General features: G+C 41.8%; 1 protein-coding gene across 1 annotated transcript in view; it reads left to right on the forward strand.

Annotated features, from left to right (window-relative positions):
• Positions 1-22,496, forward strand: part of WNT11 (Wnt family member 11) — a 138,096-nt gene that overhangs the window by 87,694 nt on the left and 27,906 nt on the right. The window contains exons 4-5 of the mRNA XM_077298733.1: positions 3,379-3,656; positions 3,799-4,091. Coding sequence (XP_077154848.1) covers positions 3,379-3,656; positions 3,799-4,091 — 571 coding nt within the window. The remainder of the gene's footprint in view (positions 1-3,378; positions 3,657-3,798; positions 4,092-22,496) is intronic.

Here is a 22,496-nt window from a genome sequence, read left to right on the forward strand (position 1 = left end):
GGATAGGGATGAGGGTGCCATTAATACCAGGATAGGGATGAGGAGCCATGCATACAAGGATAGGGATGAGGAGCCATGCATACCAGGATAGGGATGAGGAGCCATGCATACAAGGATAGGGATGAGGAGCCATGCATGCAAGGACAGGGATGAGGAGCCATGCATACCAGGATAGGGATGAGGAGCCATGCATACAAGGATAGGGATGAGGAGCCATGAATACCAGGATAGGGATGAGGAGCCATGCATACAAGGATAGGGATGATGAGCCATGCATACCTGAAAAGGAATGAGGAGACATGCATACCAGGATAGGGATGAGGAGCCATGCATGCCAGAATAGGGATGAGGAGCCAAGCATACAAGGATAGGGATGATGAGCTATGCATACCAGGAAAGGAATGAGGAGCCATGCATACCAGGATAGGGATGAGTAGCCATGCATAACAGGATAGGGATGAGGAGCCAAGCATACAAGGATAGGGATGATGAGCCATGCATACCAGGAAAGGAATGAGGAGCCATGCATACCAGGATAGGGATGAGGAGCCATGCATACAAGGATAGGGATGATGACCCATGCATACCAGGATAGGGATGAGGAGCCATGCATACCAGGATAGGGTTGAGGGTGCCATGCAAACAAGGATAGGGATGAGGGGGCCATGCAAACAAGGATAGGGATGAGGAGCCATGCATACCAGGATAGGGATGAGGAGCCATGTACACCAGGATAAGGATGAGGCGTCATGTATACCACGATAGGGATGAGGAGCCATGTATACCAGGATAGGGATGAGGAGCCATGTATACCAGGATAGGGATGAGGAGCCATGTATACCAGGATAGGGATGAGGAGCCATGCATACAAGGATAGGGATGAGGAGCCATGTATACCAGGATAGGGATGAGGAGCCATGTATACCAGGAAAGGGATGAGGAGCCATGCATACCAGGATAGTGATGAGGGGATAATGCTAAATTGTTTATCATATTCCCATTTAGTGAGAAGCACTTGTATGTATATATACAGAAATAGTATATGCTAGAAAATAGCGCCAATCTTTTAATTCCTGTACTTTTCAAGTGTAGTCATAAAGAGCTAAAAAACCCTCTCGTGAATTGTGGCACATCATGTTCTCCATGTTTTGCAGAGTCTACAATAATTTGCTAAATGTACTTAGTAAATCTGCCCCACTGTCTCAAGACAGAAACATTAAATATTTATTTGGGCAAGTTTCCCGATTCTTTCAGAAATGTTCTTGCTTACCATTAACACATTTAGGGTGCGGTTCATTCTTGCATTTGCACTTTTTTATTCCTAATTTTTGGTGTTTTTTGCCTTTTTCTTTCATTTGTGCCTTTTTTTAATTTACTCCTTTTTAAAGTTTTTTTTATGTGTTCGCCTTTTTTATTATTAGTTATTTTGTGGATGATGTTTGGGGTTTGTAGTAGTTTTCAGCAGATTCATCAATTGCAACTTTTTAAAAAGTTAAAACATTTTGGTGGAAATGTGCTCCAGTCTCCCTGAATTGATTTTTATGTACATTTGAAATTTTTGGTGCAAATTTTGGTACATTTTATTGGAACATTAAAAACTGTTAAAGACAAAAAAAGATTATGCTTCAAATTCATAAACCTCATGGGCCATTTCGAAAAAATTTGATGAAAAAAACATTAATACCACTAAGCAAAATAAAGAAAGAGAAAGTGACTTACAAAAACCCGCATATGATGAATAGGGCCCATTGTTCTCCCTTCGCAGTGTTTTCAGTTTTCACGCAGTCAGTTTGGTAAAATTTGACTAATTTGCAAAAATTAGTGTAAGTGTGCTGGAATCTACTGCGCCAGTCTGTTAAAAAATGTCTCAATCGAGACATTTTTGGGATGTTTTCCATGATCCTGCTGAATTATTCCATTAGTTTTTCATTTCAACATTTTCTTTAATTTCTTTTACATTTTATTTTATTTTTTACTTTTGTTTTTTAAAATTCTTTTTTTGATGTTTGTTAAATTTTGTTGTTTTTTTTTTGCTTGCTTTTTAAATTCTTAATCATTCATTTTATGGCATTTATTTAATTAATGTAACAAGTGAATAAATACCCTTCCCCCCCAAAATGAAGGCATTTTGTACTCTATCCTCATCAGTTCTCAGGAAATTCATAAAAGTGTTCCCCTTTTCCTCCGTAACATTAGCCATCAGAAAGTCATAGACCGTGGCGATCCATCAAGGGTTAGGGGAACTCCTCTTGTGTGAGAAAGCTGCTCTTCATTAGTATTAACGAGTCAAAACCTCTGACTACGAGCATCGTGTTATTCTTTTTCATTATGTGGTTTACAGAAGCTAAACACCGCCAGGAAATGACAACTTTCCTACACCGAGTACAGAAATATTCGGCACCTCACTTTTCGAGAGCAGCGTTAATAATCTGAGAGTTACTTGTAGTTTGGAGACGATTAAAACAACCAATAAAATGTTCATTTCCGCATTTTTGCTGTCCATTAACGGTGATTAAGTTGGTGTTGGGTCATTGAGTGGCTTCATGACATAAACATTGTTATTTCTGGGATATTCCTTATGAAAATTTCTAGTATTTTACATTTTTTTTTCCTTTTCTCATATTTTTGTTTATTTTTTTATAAATCAAAATGAAAGATTTGACCATTTACCCAAAAATGTAAGTTGTCGATTTGGTAGTCCTAACTTTGAGAAAACGGTGTAAACATCCTCGAATTTTATGTTTATAGTGGCCTTCCACCTCTCCCGTGACATCTTCACCATCAGGTACGTTGGGTGTCACCATGCCCAATTGTTTTTTTTTCTGCGGCAATGATACCAGTGCCAGAGAGGTCTATTATGGCCAATATTTTCCGCAATCAGCTCGTGTCCATAAGGGCTCATGCCGATATCCATGCAAATTAGTCCAATCTTGGACCGCAATCTACGGACTGGCCGGAGGTCTCCTGACCGGAGCAGAAGAGCTTAATATATTTCTATGAGGCTGTGGTGCTCAGGTCGAAAAAGCCATGACCAGTCCGTGCATTGCAGGCCGAGATAGGACCGATTTACATGGATGAAACCTTTATAGGTGAAATATGAAACTTGTAGACTTCTTTGAGACTTTACTGTACCTCCATATTATGGACTGATTGTAGGGTTTTAATACCTATGTTATAAAGGGCACCAAGTGGCGGCAGCGGGAGGGAGTTAGCATTGCTCATTGCATTGACCACATTGGAGAACATTTGTTGAGTTGCTTATAGAAAATGTTTAAAGCCCAACCATGTCCCATGTAGGATCTACAAGTCATGTCTGTTGAGATGATTGCTCAGCTTCACTGAAATACAAGGAATTGATGAATATTTTATTTTTTTTAGGTACAAGAGAATCAGCATTTTTGTACGCTCTGTCTGCTGCTTCTATAAGCCATACGATTGCCAGGGCTTGCACCGTCGGGGACCTCCCAGGTTGTTCTTGCGGCCCCATACCTGGGGAGCCACTGGACCAAGGTTCTCGTTGGGGAGGATGTGCCGACAACGTGAACTATGGTCTTATGATGGGCTCTAAGTTCTCCGATGCCCCAATGAAGATGAAGAAGTCAGGATCTCAAGCCAATAAGCTAATGCATCTCCACAACAGCGAAGTGGGGAGACAGGTGAGTAGATTCTCCAAGATGGACATACATGTTGGGAACATATTCCTAAAATTAAAAATCTGACTTTGTTTTAGGGATGTAAACATTTATATACTTGTCTCTGTAGATGTTCGAGTTTTTCTAAAAAAAATTTTTTATTTAGGTGCTGAAATCCTCATTGGAGCTGAAATGTAAATGTCATGGAGTCTCAGGGTCCTGCTCTATTAAGACCTGTTGGAAAGGATTGCTGGAACTTCGAGAGATCGCCTTGGATCTTAAAACCAAGTATCTATCAGCAACAAAGGTAGTTCATCGACCAATGGGTACACGGAAACAGCTGGTGCCCAAAGATCTGGATATTCGGCCGGTGCGGGAGACGGAACTTATATATCTTCAAAGTTCTCCGGATTATTGTTTAAAGAATGAAAAGTTAGGATCTCATGGAACACAAGACCGGTGAGTTTGGCTTCAAGCGCAAGCAAAAAAAAGTTTTGTAAGAACTCCTCTACAGTTGGTAGACGCCATGGAATTTGGGCCTTCGTAGTATGGTGTCCATAGATCTAGTGCTCTTTAATAGTTTGGCAAACAATACCCTAACACATTGACCCTGTTTCATCAAGACTAGCAATTCATATGCCAGGGCCCCGCAGGAATAAGATGCACATGCCACTTAACGAATCCGGTGCACCTTATCAGTGGCGTGCGCTTCCATGCATCCTTGTCAAAACTGTTACTCTAGTCTAGAGTAACATTTGTGGTATAATGTTTTCTGCCACTTTTGATGAATTTGATGGGTGGGCACAGCCACGTCCCCTCCTCTCTCAGTTCCTCTCCAGGTCCTCCCACTTTGGCGGAGCTGCCCGAAGCTAACATGAACATATGAATAGTCGCAACATTTTGTGAAACTCCGCATTGCACAAAAATTTTGCAACTCTACAAAGTGTTTTGTATTGGTTTTCTGGCATAAATACTTTGATGTATAGGGGCTATTGTCTTCCAACTATGGTTCCTCCTCTTTCATCCAGAACTAGTGATGAGCGAATCGATTTAAGGTGAATTAAATTCACCAAACATTTGGATGTGATTCGCTTCCCTGGTCGCCATTTTGCATGATTTTTTGTAGAGCCGAGAATGGATTAAATCACTAGTCCTAGCGCTACAGCTCCCTGCCTGGTCTTCCGATGGCTCGCCTCCTCTCTACATCTCCAGACTTCTCTTCCATCTTCACCCTCGGTGCTGACTAAGCCTCAAGTGATGTCATGGAAGGCCATGTCAACCCCGGAGGTGCCAAGGAGTGAAGAAGAAAGCTGAAGCCAGAGAGAAGAAAGGATCCAGTAGAAGTTCAGAGAGGGAGCTGCATCGCCAGGACAGGTGATGGGTGAGGTGGATATAATATATTTTTTATTTTTTATCTCCTCTGTTTATTATTCTATGTGATCTGGAGAGACCCTCAGAATATAAATGAAATGGCCGTTACCTACAATTCGATTCCCATAGAATAAATTTGGCACAAATCAAATGTTCCAACCAAATTTTAGCGAATCTGATGAATCCAATTTCGGCAGATTTGGGGAGTGACTGTCCCGGAGAGTGTTGCAGATTCAAGCCTCATATGTCATCTAACACTGTTTATGGTGGAGATCACGGCATGGAAGATGCTTGGCCGGGAGACGTTTCCACAGGCAATATCCACAGTTTCTTGGGGTGTGAGGTCATCCGCGTAAAAGTCAATGTCTTTCAGAAAGGAGACGCTCTTCTCTACCCATCAATGATGAAAAGTTTGGAACAGGATGTATGATTTGTTCATTACATCTTTCAAAATATCTGATTTTTAAAGTTTACATTTTTTTTTTGTAAAAAATTTCAAAATGGTAAAAAATATAATAAAACAAAAATATAACAATTTAGGACTTAAAACATGCACTTTTCAATAATTCAGTAATACATTTTAGTTTTGTTTGTTTTTTTCTCGCATGGAAGAAAACCTATAAAATCGAAAATATGACGTAGATGTAGTTTTTTTTTGCTCCTTTAAAGTGTTCAGCATTTATTTTTTGTACATGGACCCCTATTAGCACCGGCTTCAAAAATAAGTTTAAAAAAATGTCAGAATTTTGGTCATTAGTCACTGTGGATTTATGTGAAGTACATATAATTGTATGAGATTGCAAAACACTGGATCTGTCAGACATAACAACTGTAAAAACTGGTTTGTGTGTGACTCAAGGTAGACACAGAATTTTTCTGCTGTCTGAACCTCTTAAGTTGCGTCTCGCATATTCTCCACACATGATTTGTGTCTGCATATTATAATAATGAAAGGTCCTTACCCACTGGTGAAAGCTGCGGATTCACGGCACGGGTGATGACTCACGACTGCATCAATGGGGTTTGTACAAAATATGCAGGAAAAAAATCTGGAGTTTTGGGAAAAAGAGGTTTTAATTAAAAGTGAATCAGAATCTCCAAATCCGTAAATTTATATTGTATCAAGAGTAAATGCAATAGCCGGCACTCAAGTCTTCTTAAAAAAATTGTTTCATTGATCCAGTGATATAAAAAAGCACAAAAAATGGTTGAAAATAACAACTCAAAAATTAAAAAGTCAGAAAATAAATCCACTACGCTCCCAGGCAACACGTTTCAGACCTGCACGGACCTTTGTTAGGCTTGAGAAAGGGCCATGTAAGTCTGAAACATGTTGCCTGGGAGCACAGCAGATTTCTTTTCTGCCTTTTTAATTTTTGTGCTGTTGTGTTCCATGTTAATGTACATACATTACATTACATTTCTGATCCTGAGTTACATCCTGTATTATCCTCCAGAGCTGCACTCACTATTCTGATCCTGAGTTACATCCTGTATTATACCCCAGAGCTGCACTCACTATTCTACTGATGCAGTCACTGTGTACATACATTACATTACTGATCCTGAGTTACATCTTGTATTATACCCCAGAGCTGCACTCACTATTCTGCTGGTGCAGTCACTGTGTACATACATTCATTACTCATCCTGAGTTACATCCTGTATTATACTCCAGAGCTGCACTCACTATTCTGCTGGTGCAATCACTGTGTACACACATTACTTTACTGATCCTGAGTTACATTCTGTATTATACCCCAGAGCTGCACTCACTATTCTGCTGGTGCAGTCACTGTGTACATACATTACATTACTGATCCTGAGTTACATCCTGTATTATACCTCAGAGCTGCACTCACTATTCTCCTGGTGCTGTCACTGTGTACATACATTACATTACTGATCCTGAGTTACCTCCTGCATTATACCCCAGAGCTGCACTCACTATTCTGCTGGTGCAGTCACTGTGTACATACATTCATTACTGATCCTGAGTTACATCCTGTATTATACTCCAGAGCTGCACTCACTATTCTGCTGGTGCAATCACTGTGTACACACATTACCTTACTGATCCTGAGTTACATCCTGTATTATACCCCAGAGCTGCACTCACTATTCTGCTGGTGCAGTCGCTGTGTACATACAATACATGACTGATCCTGAGTTACATCCTGCATTATCCTCCAGAGCTGCACTCACTATTCTGCTGGTGCAGTCACTGTATACATACATTACATTACTGATCCTGAGTTACATCCTGTGTTATACCCCAGAGCTGCACTCACTATTCTGCTGGTGCAGTCACTGTGTACATACATTACATTACTGATCCTGAGTTACCTCCTGTATTATACCCCAGAGCTGCACTCACTATTCTGCTGGTGCAGTCACTGTGTACATACATTACATTACTGATCCTGAGTTACATCCTGTGTTATACCCCAGAGCTGCACTCACTATTCTGCTGGTGCAGTCACTGTGTACATACATTACATTACTGATCCTGAGTTACATCTTGTATTATACCCCAGAGCTGCACTCACTATTCTGCTGGTGCAGTCACTGTGTACATACATTCATTACTCATCCTGAGTTACATCCTGTATTATACTCCAGAGCTGCACTCACTATTCTGCTGGTGCAATCACTGTGTACACACATTACTTTACTGATCCTGAGTTACATTCTGTATTATACCCCAGAGCTGCACTCACTATTCTGCTGGTGCAGTCACTGTGTACATACATTACATTACTGATCCTGAGTTACATCCTGTATTATACCTCAGAGCTGCACTCACTATTCTCCTGGTGCTGTCACTGTGTACATACATTACATTACTGATCCTGAGTTACATCCTGCATTATACCCCAGAGCTGCACTCACTATTCTGCTGGTGCAGTCACTGTGTACATACATTCATTACTGATCCTGAGTTACATCCTGTATTATACTCCAGAGCTGCACTCACTATTCTGTTGGTGCAATCACTGTGTACACACATTACCTTACTGATCCTGAGTTACATCCTGTATTATACCCCAGAGCTGCACTCACTATTCTACTGGTGCAGTCACTGTGTACATACATTACATGACTGATCCTGAGTTACATCCTGCATTATCCTCCAGAGCTGCACTCACTATTCTGCTGGTGCAGTCACTGTATACATACATTACATTACTGATCCTGAGTTACATCCTGTGTTATACCCCAGAGCTGCACTCACTATTCTGCTGGTGCAGTCACTGTGTACATACATTACATTACTGATCCTGAGTTACATCCTGCATTATCCTCCAGAGCTGCACTCACTATTCTGCTGGTGCAGTCACTGTATACATACATTACATTACTGATCCTGAGTTACATCCTGTGTTATACCCCAGAGCTGCACTCACTATTCTGCTGGTGCAGTCACTGTGTACATACATTACATTACTGATCCTGAGTTACCTCCTGTATTATACCCCAGAGCTGCACTCACTATTCTGCTGGTGCAGTCACTGTGTACATACATTACATTACTGATCCTGAGTTACATCCTGTATTATACCCCAGAGCTGCACTCACTATTCTGCTGGTGCAGTCACTGTGTACATACATTACTGATCCTGAGTTACATCCTGTATTATACCTCAGAGCTGCACTCACTATTCTCCTGGTGCTGTCACTGTGTACACACATTACTTTACTGATCCTGAGTTACATTCTGTATTATACCCCAGAGCTGCACTCACTATTCTGCTGGTGCAGTCACTGTGTACATACATTACATTACTGATCCTGAGTTACATCCTGGATTATACCTCAGAGCTGCACTCACTATTCTCCTGGTGCTGTCACTGTGTACATACATTACATTACTGATCCTGAGTTACATCCTGCATTATACCCCAGAGCTGCACTCACTATTCTGCTGGTGCAGTCACTGTGTACATACATTCATTACTGATCCTGAGTTACATCCTGTATTATACTCCAGAGCTGCACTCACTATTCTGCTGGTGCAATCACTGTGTACACACATTACCTTACTGATCCTGAGTTACATCCTGTATTATACCCCAGAGCTGCACTCACTATTCTACTGGTGCAGTCACTGTGTACATACATTACATGACTGATCCTGAGTTACATCCTGCATTATCCTCCAGAGCTGCACTCACTATTCTGCTGGTGCAGTCACTGTATACATACATTACATTACTGATCCTGAGTTACATCCTGTGTTATACCCCAGAGCTGCACTCACTATTCTGCTGGTGCAGTCACTGTGTACATACATTACATTACTGATCCTGAGTTACCTCCTGTATTATACCCCAGAGCTGCACTCACTATTCTGCTGGTGCAGTCACTGTGTACATACATTACATTACTGATCCTGAGTTACATCCTGTGTTATACCCCAGAGCTGCACTCACTATTCTGCTGGTGCAGTCACTGTGTACATACATTACATTACTGATCCTGAGTTACCTCCTGTATTATACCCCAGAGCTGCACTCACTATTCTGCTGGTGCAGTCACTGTGTACATACATTACATTACTGATCCTGAGTTACATCCTGTATTATACCCCAGAGCTGCACTCACTATTCTGCTGGTGCAGTCACTGTGTACATACATTACATTACTGATCCTGAGTTACATCCTGCATTATCCTCCAGAGCTGCACTCACTATTCTGCTGGTGCAGTCACTGTATACATACATTACATTACTGATCCTGAGTTACATCCTGTGTTATACCCCAGAGCTGCACTCACTATTCTGCTGGTGCAGTCACTGTGTACATACATTACATTACTGATCCTGAGTTACATCCTGTATTATACCCCAGAGCTGCACTCACTATTCTGCTGGTGCAGTCACTGTGTACATACATTACTGATCCTGAGTTACATCCTGTATTATACCTCAGAGCTGCGCTCACTATTCTGCTGGTGCAGTCACTGTGTACATACATTACATTACTTATCCTGAGTTACATCCTGTATTATACTCCAGAGCTGCACTCACTATTCTGCTGGTGCAGTCACTGTGTACATACATTACATTACTGATCCTGAGTTACATCCTGTATTATCCTCCAGAGCTGCACTCACTATTCTGCTGGTGCAGTCACTGTGTACATACATTACATTACTGATCCTGAGTTACCTCCTGTATTATACCCCAGAGCTGCACTCACTATTCTGCTGGTGCAGTCACTGTGTACATACATTACATTACTGATCCTGAGTTACATCCTGTATTATACCCCAGAGCTGCACTCACTATTCTGCTGGTGCAGTCACTGTGTACATACATTACTGATCCTGAGTTACATCCTGTATTATACCTCAGAGCTGCGCTCACTATTCTGCTGGTGCAGTCACTGTGTACATACATTACACTACTGATCCTGAGTTACATCCTGTATTATCCTCCAGAGCTGCACTCACTATTCTGCTGGTGCAGTCACTGTGTACATACATTACATTACTGATCCTGAGTTATATCCTGTATTATACCCCAGAGCTGCACTCACTATTCTGCTGGTGCAGTCACTGTGTACATACATTACATTACTGATCCTGAGTTACATCCTGTATTATACCCCAGAGCTGCACTCACTATTCTGCTGGTGCAGTCACTGTGTACATACATTACATTACTGATCCTGAGTTACCTCCTGTATTATACCCCAGAGCTGCACTCACTATTCTGCTGGTGCAGTCACTGTGTACATACATTACATTACTGATCCTGAGTTATATCCTGTATTATACCCCAGAGCTGCACTCACTATTCTGCTGGTGCAGTCACTGTGTACATACATTACATTACTGATCCTGAGTTACATCCTGTATTATACCCCAGAGCTGCACTCACTATTCTGCTGGTGCAGTCACTGTGTACATACATTACATTACTGATCCTGAGTTACCTCCTGTATTATACCCCAGAGCTGCACTCACTTTTCTGCTGGTGCAGTCACTGTGTACATACATTACTGATCCTGAGCTACATCCTGTATTATATCCCAGAGCTGCACTCACTATTCTGCTGGTGCAGTCACTGTGTACATACATTACATTACTGATCCTGAGTTACATCCTGTATTATACTCCAGAGCTGCACTCACTATTCTGCTGGTGCAGTCACTGTGTACATACATTACATTACTGATCCTGAGTTACATCCTGTATTATACCCCAGAGCTGCACTCACTATTCTGCTGGTGCAGTCACTGTGTACAGACATTACATTACTGATCCTGAGTTACATCCTGTGTTATACCCCAGAGCTGCACTCACTATTCTGCTGGTGCAGTCACTGTGTACATACATTACATTACTGATCCTGAGTTACCTCCTGTATTATACCCCAGAGCTGCACTCACTATTCTGCTGGTGCAGTCACTGTGTACATACATTACATTACTGATCCTGAGTTACATCCTGTGTTATACCCCAGAGCTGCACTCACTATTCTGCTGGTGCAGTCACTGTGTACATACATTACATTACTGATCCTGAGTTACCTCCTGTATTATACCCCAGAGCTGCACTCACTATTCTGCTGGTGCAGTCACTGTGTACATACATTACATTACTGATCCTGAGTTACATCCTGCATTATCCTCCAGAGCTGCACTCACTATTCTGCTGGTGCAGTCACTGTATACATACATTACATTACTGATCCTGAGTTACATCCTGTGTTATACCCCAGAGCTGCACTCACTATTCTGCTGGTGCAGTCACTGTGTACATACATTACATTACTGATCCTGAGTTACATCCTGTATTATACCCCAGAGCTGCACTCACTATTCTGCTGGTGCAGTCACTGTGTACATACATTACTGATCCTGAGTTACATCCTGTATTATACCTCAGAGCTGCGCTCACTATTCTGCTGGTGCAGTCACTGTGTACATACATTACATTACTTATCCTGAGTTACATCCTGTATTATACTCCAGAGCTGCACTCACTATTCTGCTGGTGCAGTCACTGTGTACATACATTACATTACTGATCCTGAGTTACATCCTGTATTATCCTCCAGAGCTGCACTCACTATTCTGCTGGTGCAGTCACTGTGTACATACATTACATTACTGATCCTGAGTTACCTCCTGTATTATACCCCAGAGCTGCACTCACTATTCTGCTGGTGCAGTCACTGTGTACATACATTACATTACTGATCCTGAGTTACATCCTGTATTATACCCCAGAGCTGCACTCACTATTCTGCTGGTGCAGTCACTGTGTACATACATTACTGATCCTGAGTTACATCCTGTATTATACCTCAGAGCTGCGCTCACTATTCTGCTGGTGCAGTCACTGTGTACATACATTACACTACTGATCCTGAGTTACATCCTGTATTATCCTCCAGAGCTGCACTCACTATTCTGCTGGTGCAGTCACTGTGTACATACATTACATTACTGATCCTGAGTTATATCCTGTATTATACCCCAGAGCTGCACTCACTATTCTGCTGGTGCAGTCACTGTGTACATACATTACATTACTGATCCTGAGTTACATCCTGTATTATACCCCAGAGCTGCACTCACTATTCTGCTGGTGCAGTCACTGTGTACATACATTACATTACTGATCCTGAGTTACCTCCTGTATTATACCCCAGAGCTGCACTCACTATTCTGCTGGTGCAGTCACTGTGTACATACATTACATTATTGATCCTGAGTTATATCCTGTATTATACCCCAGAGCTGCACTCACTATTCTGCTGGTGCAGTCACTGTGTACATACATTACATTACTGATCCTGAGTTATATCCTGTATTATACCCCAGAGCTGCACTCACTATTCTGCTGGTGCAGTCACTGTGTACATACATTACATTACTGATCCTGAGTTACATCCTGTATTATACCCCAGAGCTGCACTCACTATTCTGCTGGTGCAGTCACTGTGTACATACATTACATTACTGATCCTGAGTTACCTCCTGTATTATACCCCAGAGCTGCACTCACTTTTCTGCTGGTGCAGTCACTGTGTACATACATTACTGATCCTGAGCTACATCCTGTATTATATCCCAGAGCTGCACTCACTATTCTGCTGGTGCAGTCACTGTGTACATACATTACATTACTGATCCTGAGTTACATCCTGTATTATACTCCAGAGCTGCACTCACTATTCTGCTGGTGCAGTCACTGTGTACATACATTACATTACTGATCCTGAGTTACATCCTGTATTATACCCCAGAGCTGCACTCACTATTCTGCTGGTGCAGTCACTGTGTACAGACATTACATTACTGATCCTGAGTTACATCCTGTATTATACCCCAGAGCTGCACTCACTATTCTGCTGGTGCAGTCACTGTGTACATACATTACTGATCCTGAGCTACATCCTGTATTATATCCCAGAGCTGCACTCACTATTCTGCTGGTGCAGTCACTGTGTACATACATTACATTACTGATCCTGAGTTACATCCTGTATTATACTCCAGAGCTGCACTCACTATTCTCCTGGTGCAGTCACTGTGTACATACATTACATTACTGATCCTGAGTTACATCCTGTATTATACCCCAGAGCTGCACTCACTATTCTGCTGGTGCAGTCACTGTGTACAGACATTACATTACTGATCCTGAGTTACATCCTGTATTATACCCCAGAGCGGCACTCACTATTCTGCTGGTGCAGTCACTGTGTACATACATTACTGATCCTGAGTTACATCCTGTATTATACCCCAGAGCTGCACTCACTATTCTGCTGGTGCAGTCACTGTGTGCATTCTTTGGAACCATGCTGATGATGCCCAGTACTGTACGAGACTTTATTCCTTTACTTATTAGTCTTCAGGTTCAGATCTCAGCAGAATTATAACTTGTTTCAGTAGAACTGTAGAACGTTATTAATATCCAGTGGTTCAGAATTATTGTTAGTTCACAGCCGCGCTCCGGACTATTGGACTTTTACCCATTAGAATATATTTGGAAATCTCTCTCCTTGAGATCTCGTCCTCGCTGGTTTTCTCTCTGGTTACACTAAGCCAGCGTTTACGAGCACGTTTTGTTCTGTCCTCGATTACTTTCTTGTGCTGAAAATTGATCTCGAGTTGAATACCCAGAGGATCAAAAAAACATAAAACAATCCCCTGAATTTATGACAGTCAATAAGGAGAGAAAATCCGATCACAGAAAGGAGACGTTGTTTTTCCTTAGCGTTTCAGTCGTCTTGTAGGAACGCACCCTATTAGTTTCCTCTAATGAGGTCTTACCTAGTCCTGGAAAACCCATTATCAGACGTCCTACTCCAGTCATGATGTCAGCAAAATGTTGGTAAATACAAACTGTGTCCTGATTGGGGGGATCCGAACGGGGGTCTGCACTATCGTCCGCAGTCAGTGGGGGAAATATTTCTGTAATAAACATACTAATAATAGAAACCAGGCTTTCCCTGCCGACATCTGTTTGACTCTATGTAATCATCACGCAATAAACTATTACTGAACATCTTATACAAATATGTTTTGCATTATAAATATTTAATATATATATTTTTTTAATATAACTGTGCACATTTAATATTTTTTGAAATATTGCAGTTCTCACACTGGCCACTAGAGCACACATAATAGTCTGACACTTCCTGCAGCTTAATTGTCGGCTTTGCTGTATAGACTGGGACTGGATGAGCAGAGTCATCTCATTATCAGTAGAGGGCAGAGGAGTTAATGATGCTCTACTCTACTGTTGGAGTAAGAAACACAGCGAGCACCTCTAAAAACCACAATTCAGACCACAAATAGGAAATAAAATCGTAATATATCCCAAGGGGTTAGGGTGCACTGTGAAAAACTTCAGTAAAGAGACTGAGAGAAAGGACCGAACCACCCAGCCACCACAGAATAGGAAATCACTAGGAAGTATCACACCATTAGGATCAATAATAAGCCTTTATTAAATCTATTGGCAATTCATACATAAAAAGTTTTATAAAAATTATACATGTGAATAAAATATAACTAATATAATAACAGAAATGCAGGAGATTTTATCTGGTATCCCAGAACCCCTAAATAATGAGGGTAGCAGCCCACCAAGGATAAAATTATCTTTACTCGCTGTGTATATAAAAAAAATAAACTAACTAAAATTAGTATAACAGTGAAATAAGCTGGTCAAACCAGACAAAGTGAGGCTAAATATCCACTAAAATATTAAAATTAATTTATGAAAATCAGTGCAAAACCTCATAGAAATTTACATGTATTATTGTCCATGAACAGCAAAAGTGCTAAAAAATAAAAATACACAAAAATTGTATAAAAAATCCATATAATGACCAAGTGTAAAAAATTATATCAGCATATTTCAAACCAACAACTAAAGTGCATAAAATGATTTGAGTGCAACAAAATAAAATAAAATAAAATGTAAATGTTGCAGTGGTATAACTACTTGTTATATATAAAGTGACTAGGTGCAGGAAAGTGATTATAGCACAGCGAGGTGGATGGGAATGATGTTAGTTTCACCGCATACATATGTGTCCAAGTACACTGGAAATCCGTGGGTTAATACCCCTACAATCTATCGACTCACTATATAAGTAGATACCCACATGTAGTGGTTAATAGCTAGTGGGTAATTCGGCGGTCATGATATTGCCGCATGCAAGCTTTCCGTATATATGTAGGCTAGTAATTAAATGGACAAATCATTACCGCAGATGATCTACCTTCAGGGGGGCCGAGTCCAGAACCTGCGTGCGCCCGACGCGCGTTTCGAATATGTTTCTTCGTCAAGAAACATATTCGAAACGCGCGTCGGGCGCACGCAGGTTCTGGACTCGGCCCCCCTGAAGGTAGATCATCTGCGGTAATGATTTGTCCATTTAATTACTAGCCTACATATATACGGAAAGCTTGCATGCAGCAATATCATGACCGCCGAATTACCCACTAGCTATTAACCACTACATGTGGGTATCTACTTATATAGTGAGTCGATAGATTGTAGGGGTATTAACCCACGGATTTCCAGTGTACTTGGACACATATGTATGCGGTGAAACTAACATCATTCCCATCCACCTCGCTGTGCTATAATCACTTTCCTGCACCTAGTCACTTTATATATAACAAGTAGTTATACCACTGCAACATTTACATTTTATTTTATTTTATTTTGTTGCACTCAAATCATTTTATGCACTTTAGTTGTTGGTTTGAAATATGCTGATATAATTTTTTACACTTGGTCATTATATGGATTTTTTATACAATTTTTGTGTATTTTTATTTTTTAGCACTTTTGCTGTTCATGGACAATAATACATGTAAATTTTTATGAGGTTTTGCACTGATTTTCATAAATTAATTTTAATATTTTAGTGGATATTTAGCCTCACTTTGTCTGGTTTGACCAGCTTATTTCACTGTTATACTAATTTTAGTTAGTTTATTTTTTTTATATACACAGCGAGTAAAGATAATTTTATCCTTGGTGGGCTGCTACCCTCATTATTTAGGGGTTCTGGGATACCAGATAAAATCTCCTGCATTTCTGTTATTATATTAGTTATATTTTATTCACATGTATAATTTTTATAAAACTTTTTATGTATGAATTGCCAATAGATTTAATAAAGGCTTATTATTGATCCTAATGGTGTGATACTTCCTAGTGATTTCCTATTCTGTGGTGGCTGGGTGGTTCGGTTCTACTGTTGGAGACCTAGAGGAAGCCGGATGGTAAAACTAGGCTCTGCACGTAACTCCCTTGTATGTTGCAAGATGTAGATTGTGGCAAGGAATGTTCATTACTCTCCAAGTTGATGATGGCTGACTGCATGGGTATATACATTTTTTAACATCCTACCCTCCTGGGGCAGGAGATTGTTAGCCCTCCTCATCCCCATCCCCGGAAGTACAGACGAGTGAATCCATGAAATTCCATTCAGGCTGATTCACTCAATTTTAGGGGAGAGATTTGATTCATTTTCAATAAATCAAATTTGTAAGGGTGAGGTTTAAGGGTTAACATCTCTCATTGTGGAGACTGACCTGCCAGTGTAAGGAGACTTATAGGCCTTGCAATGGGAATGGGAAATTGAACTCTAGTGCCATCTATTGGAAGTGGCAATCCTAAACCTCAATATTAACAACTTTAAACAGGTTGACCACTACTAGGACAACCCCTTCTTGATCTAAATGTTTGGCCCTGATAAAATAAAAAAGCCTATGCTCACCTCCCGCGGTGTTGGCACTCGCGGTTCCGGTGCTCTCGAGCGGTTGTTACGACATGTGTTGCCCGGCTCTCAATCAACGCTGGCGTCACTGTCTCCGTCTTTGTAGGAATTGAACATTAAGAGGATGTCCGGGCTGAGGCCACTCTTTAGAGGGTTGATATTGACTTTTAGGATTGCTCTATCCAATAAGTGGCTCTAAAATTTTAGTCCTCTTCCTTCTCCCCGTCTTGCAATGTCACCCATCATTTTTCCCATCATGTAGTAATGTCCACATCCCGGTCCTCCTTTTGAAGCAATGTTCCCCATACTTGTCCCCAATCTTGTAGCAATATCCCCTATCCTGGTCCTGCTCTTGTCATAATATTCCCCATCCTGGTCCCTTTCTTGTAACAGTGCCTCCTATCCTTGTCCCACTTTTGTAGCAATGCCCCCATCCTGGTCCCCCTTTTGTAGCAATGTCCCCATCCATGTAGCTATCTTGTAGCCATGTCTCCCATCCTGGCACCCCTCTTCTAGCAATGCTCCCATCCTCGTCCCCATTTTTAGGTTTAGTTACCCATCCTTGTCCTCCTCTTGTAGTCATATCCTTCATTCTTGTCCCCAATTTTGTAACAATGTCTCCCATCCCGGTCCTCAACCTTTAGCAATATCCCCCATCCGGGTAACCATCTTGTAGCAATTTCCCCCATCCTGGTCTCCCTCTTGTAGTAATGTCCTCATCCTTGTCTCCATCTTGTAGTAATATCCCCATCCTCGTTCCCCTCTTGTAGTAATGTCCTCATCCTTGTCCTCATCTTGTAGCAATGTCCCTTATCCTGGTATCCTCCTCTTGTAGCAAGGTCCCCCATCCTTGTATCTCCCTCTTGTAGTAATCTCCCCATCCTCGTTCCCCTCTTGTAGTAATGTCCTCATCCTTGTCCCCATCTTGTAGCAATGTCCCTTATCCTGGTATCCTCCTCTTGTAGCAAGGTCCCCCATCCTTGTATATCCCTCTTGTAGTAATGTCCCCATCCTCGTTCCTCTCTTGTAGTAATGTCCTCATCCTTGTCCCCATCTTGTAGCAAGGTCCTCAATTCTACCGCTCTTCCCATACACATTAATACACATGCTCGCTCTGGGCACACCGACATCAGTAGTCAGCTTCTGATTGGCCGGTTCCGGGTATTTCGGTGCAGAGAGCTGGTCTCTGCGCCACAATATATTTCAATTGAATGTTCATCCAAGAATGCACATTCAGCTGAAAAGAATCACTGGTGTCAGCGGCCCCCTGGACCAGGCATCGAACACGAGAGTTCCCGTGCTCCTGGCCCGCAGGATGCAGTCTCAGGAGCCGTGTGTTTGAGACCCCTGCGCTAGGTCTTCCACTGGGCATTATTGCTAACTTGGCCCCAAGCGGTCACGTGAGTCAAGAAGGACATCATTGACATCCTTGATGCTTCTCGCGACCACGACACATGATATTGACTTGCTTTGTGCCTCATGTGACTACTCAATGTCTCGGCAGCGGCCCTGCCTGATGGAAGACCAGATGGAAGACCAGAAGGGAGCATTTGACCAAAGAGGTGCCGATTGGAAGACTGGGCAGGGAGTGGTTCAGCAGCAGTAGGACAGGTACAGGGAGGGCTGTGGAAAGGTGAATATAAGAGTTTGTTGTCATTTTTTAGCCCCCTCCTGTCCTTCAGGTGGAAACACAATGGGAAGTTCCACCAGTTTCCAAAGCCAGGGGCCTGAAGACCCCTTGTGTTCTTACCACTGAGTTATTCCTTGGGTATGGTGAAGTCCATCGAGCGGCTTAGATTCCTACGTATTGTCTATCACTGGAGAAAGTAGGTTCACTTGGACTCAGTCGTTTTCCTAGTAAATGATTGAAAACTGTCAGGTCTCATAGAAGTTTTAGCACAAAAGTCATCAGCATTAATTTCGGCAATTACACATATTTTTACCGCTGGGGTTAGTGCTGCCAGATGGCACCCCGTTCAGTTTACGATTGGAAGAACTGGCCGGACGTTAATGTACTTGGGCTGAGACTCATTCCGAAGTCTAAGTGCATTAATATGTTCTTATAAATCATCGTGACTTCAAAAATAAACACGTAAAAATGGTAACAATTGTATCCTGATTTACCCTTTTGCCACAAGCTATTAGAGGTACATTTTTAGCTTCAAAATGTAGAAGCTATACTTATAGGGAAGCAATTATCAGAAAACGACCTATTGTTTAAATCAGGTTATGCTAAATATATATAGTTTTACATATTTAGTAAGTTTTTTTTATATATATACAATCTGTATTAAAAATATAAATCTTGCAATTCCAACACCGACCACTGGGGCCTTTTTAGAGTCTAACTTCCTGTTGTTTCAGGAAATGCACATGTACATTAGCTGCAATAAACAAGCTCCGGCCCTATTTTCTATACTAAAGCATCAAATGAGCATGTACAAAGGTCATAGTGAAAGGAGGAATATATGTGACATCGCCAGTTGTGATTGATGGATCCTGTGTTATCAGATGTGTATAGAGGGGATATCACTCATTGTAATCCTGCCTCTGATGATAAGGAGCCTGCTGAAAACTCTTCCCTGAAAAGACATGAATAAAATGCCATTGGGAATGAGACTGACTGTCCATTGGTAAAAGATCTTTTTCTTCATTGTCAGATATGGTCAATTTTACGCTTCTTCTGGGGATAGCTTGTATTCCAGGAGATTGAAGTCAAACTTTTTCAATCTTTTTTCCACTCCACTCCCCGCCATCATCTGTCAGGTAAGAGTCAGTAGGACTCCACACACATCTGATGTTTGACCACTGCTACCGAAGACAATGAGTTCGGCCAATGTTTCACCCTATTTTGAATCGGTCCATTATATCTATAATGAAAAGTGTACCTGCAGTGTCCGGGCAGCGTGACCCAGTGTTTAAAGCAAAGCCCAAAGTAACGAAGCATACAATACAAATGTTGTAAAATACCATAATTTGTCACTACATGATCCAGTTTCTCACAATCCAGCAATAATTCTGTTACCGGACTGAAAAATAACCAAAAGATAAAACAGATCAATTACATGGATATAACAGCAAAAATATTTCTTCTTATGCACAACAAGAATATAACTACTATAATACTGCTCCTATGTACAAGAATATAACTACTATAATACTGCCCCTATGTACAAGAATATAACTACTATAATACTGCTCCTATGTACAAGAATATAACTACTATAATACTGCCCCTATGTACAAGAATATAACTACTATAATACTGCTCCTATGTACAAGAATATAACTACTATAATACTGCTCCTATGTACAAGAATATAACTACTATAATACTGCTCCTATATACAAGAATATAACTACTATAATACTGCTCCTATGTACAAGAATATAACTACTATAATACTGCTCCCCTATGTACAAGAATATAACTACTATAATACTGCTCCCTATGAACAAGAATATAACTACTATAATACTGCTCCCCTATGTACAAGAATATAACTACTATAATACTGCTCCCTATGAACAAGAATATAACTACTATAATACTGCCCCTATGTACAAGAATATAACTACTATAATACTGCTCCTATGTACAAGAATATACCTACTATAATACTGCCCCCTATGTACAAGAATATAACTACTATAATACTGCCCCCTATATACAAGAATATAACTACTATAATACTGCTCCTATGTACAAGAATATAACTACTATAATACTGCTCCTATGTACAGGAATATAACTACTATAATACTGCCCCCTATGTACAAGAATATAACTACTATAATACTGCCCATATGTACAAGAATATAACTACTGCAATAATGCCCCCTATGTACAAGAATATATCTACTATAATACTGCCCCTATGTACAAGAATATAACTACTATAATACTGCTCCTATGTACAAGAATATAACTACTATAATACTGCCCCTATGTACAAGAATATAACTACTATAATACTGCTCCTATGTACAAGTGTCACGCCCTACCAAAGGATCAATCGGGTGGACCCACTGGACCGCAAATACAGCGGTTGCTGATACCAGGAAGGGAGAGCCAGACCAGGGAAGCAGGTTCAAAAGCTTTATTGCAAGAAATACAAATATACTAGGGGAGACACCCCAAAGGAAGGCCACAGGACCAAAACACCAGGGTGCCTCTAAGGAGTCCAAGGCTTGGAGTGACCCCTATACAGGGATTTCCCCTTGACCTCCAATAGAGGGTCCGATGAAGCAGAAACCTGTGTAAAACCGACCTAGGAGGTTGAGAAGAAATGAACGGACAAAAACGGGGCAGAATGAGGAACTTGGAAGCAGGCTGAAGACTGCAGGGAACCGCACTGGATACGGGACTCAGGATGCCGAGAAGACCAGACAAGATCCTAGGGAAAAAGGTAAACAGAGTAAGACAGGCAAATAGGACTGGTAAGCCTAGCTAGACAAGACCTGGAGCAGAGACTTCAGGATAATAGAAGTTGCCCAGGCGGCGTCCAGGAGTGACTGAGATCCTTATATACCTCCAGCCTCAGGTGATAGGCCGGGAGGAGGGGCAGTGAGTGGAGAGGGGCTGGCCCTTTAAGAAGCCAGAGAGCTCGCCTGCCTGCCCCCTATGCACTCCCTAGGAGAGGAAGAGGAAGGAGGAAGTGCAGCAGACATGGGAGCAAAGACCTGGGCAGCATGTCTGCAGGGACGGACCCCGGAGCGCCGGCGGACGACCGGAGCGTGACCCTGCTGGCTCAGGACAGGACCAGAAGAGGTATGAGCAGGCGGGGAAGAGAAAGTGGGTACCCCGGACCGCGAGGTGGTGACAGTACCCCTCCTCTAGGCCCCCCCGGGCGGGGACTGGCAAGGAACCGACGTAGGAGACGAGGAGCATGGATGTTGCCCTCCGGTTCCCAGGACCTCTCCTCAGGACCAAACCCCTTCCAGTCGACCAGGTACCATGTGGCACGCCCTCTCTTCTTCATGTCCAGGATGGCACTGACCTCATACTCATCATTGGCCGAAATCGGAGGCGGACGCTCTCCCGGATCCTGGGAGAAGCAGTTGAGGATCACAGGTTTGAGGAGGGAACGGTGGAAAGAATTATGTATTCGCAGAGAAGGAGGCAGTAGCAGCCGATAGCACACATCGTTGAGTCTCCGGGACACCTCGAATGGTCCGATGTACCGAGGTCCGAGCTTGAAGGAGGGCACCTTAAGGCGGACGT

Source organism: Ranitomeya variabilis, chromosome 3 (assembly GCF_051348905.1).
Source record: "Ranitomeya variabilis isolate aRanVar5 chromosome 3, aRanVar5.hap1, whole genome shotgun sequence".
Lineage (NCBI taxonomy): Eukaryota > Metazoa > Chordata > Amphibia > Anura > Dendrobatidae > Ranitomeya > Ranitomeya variabilis.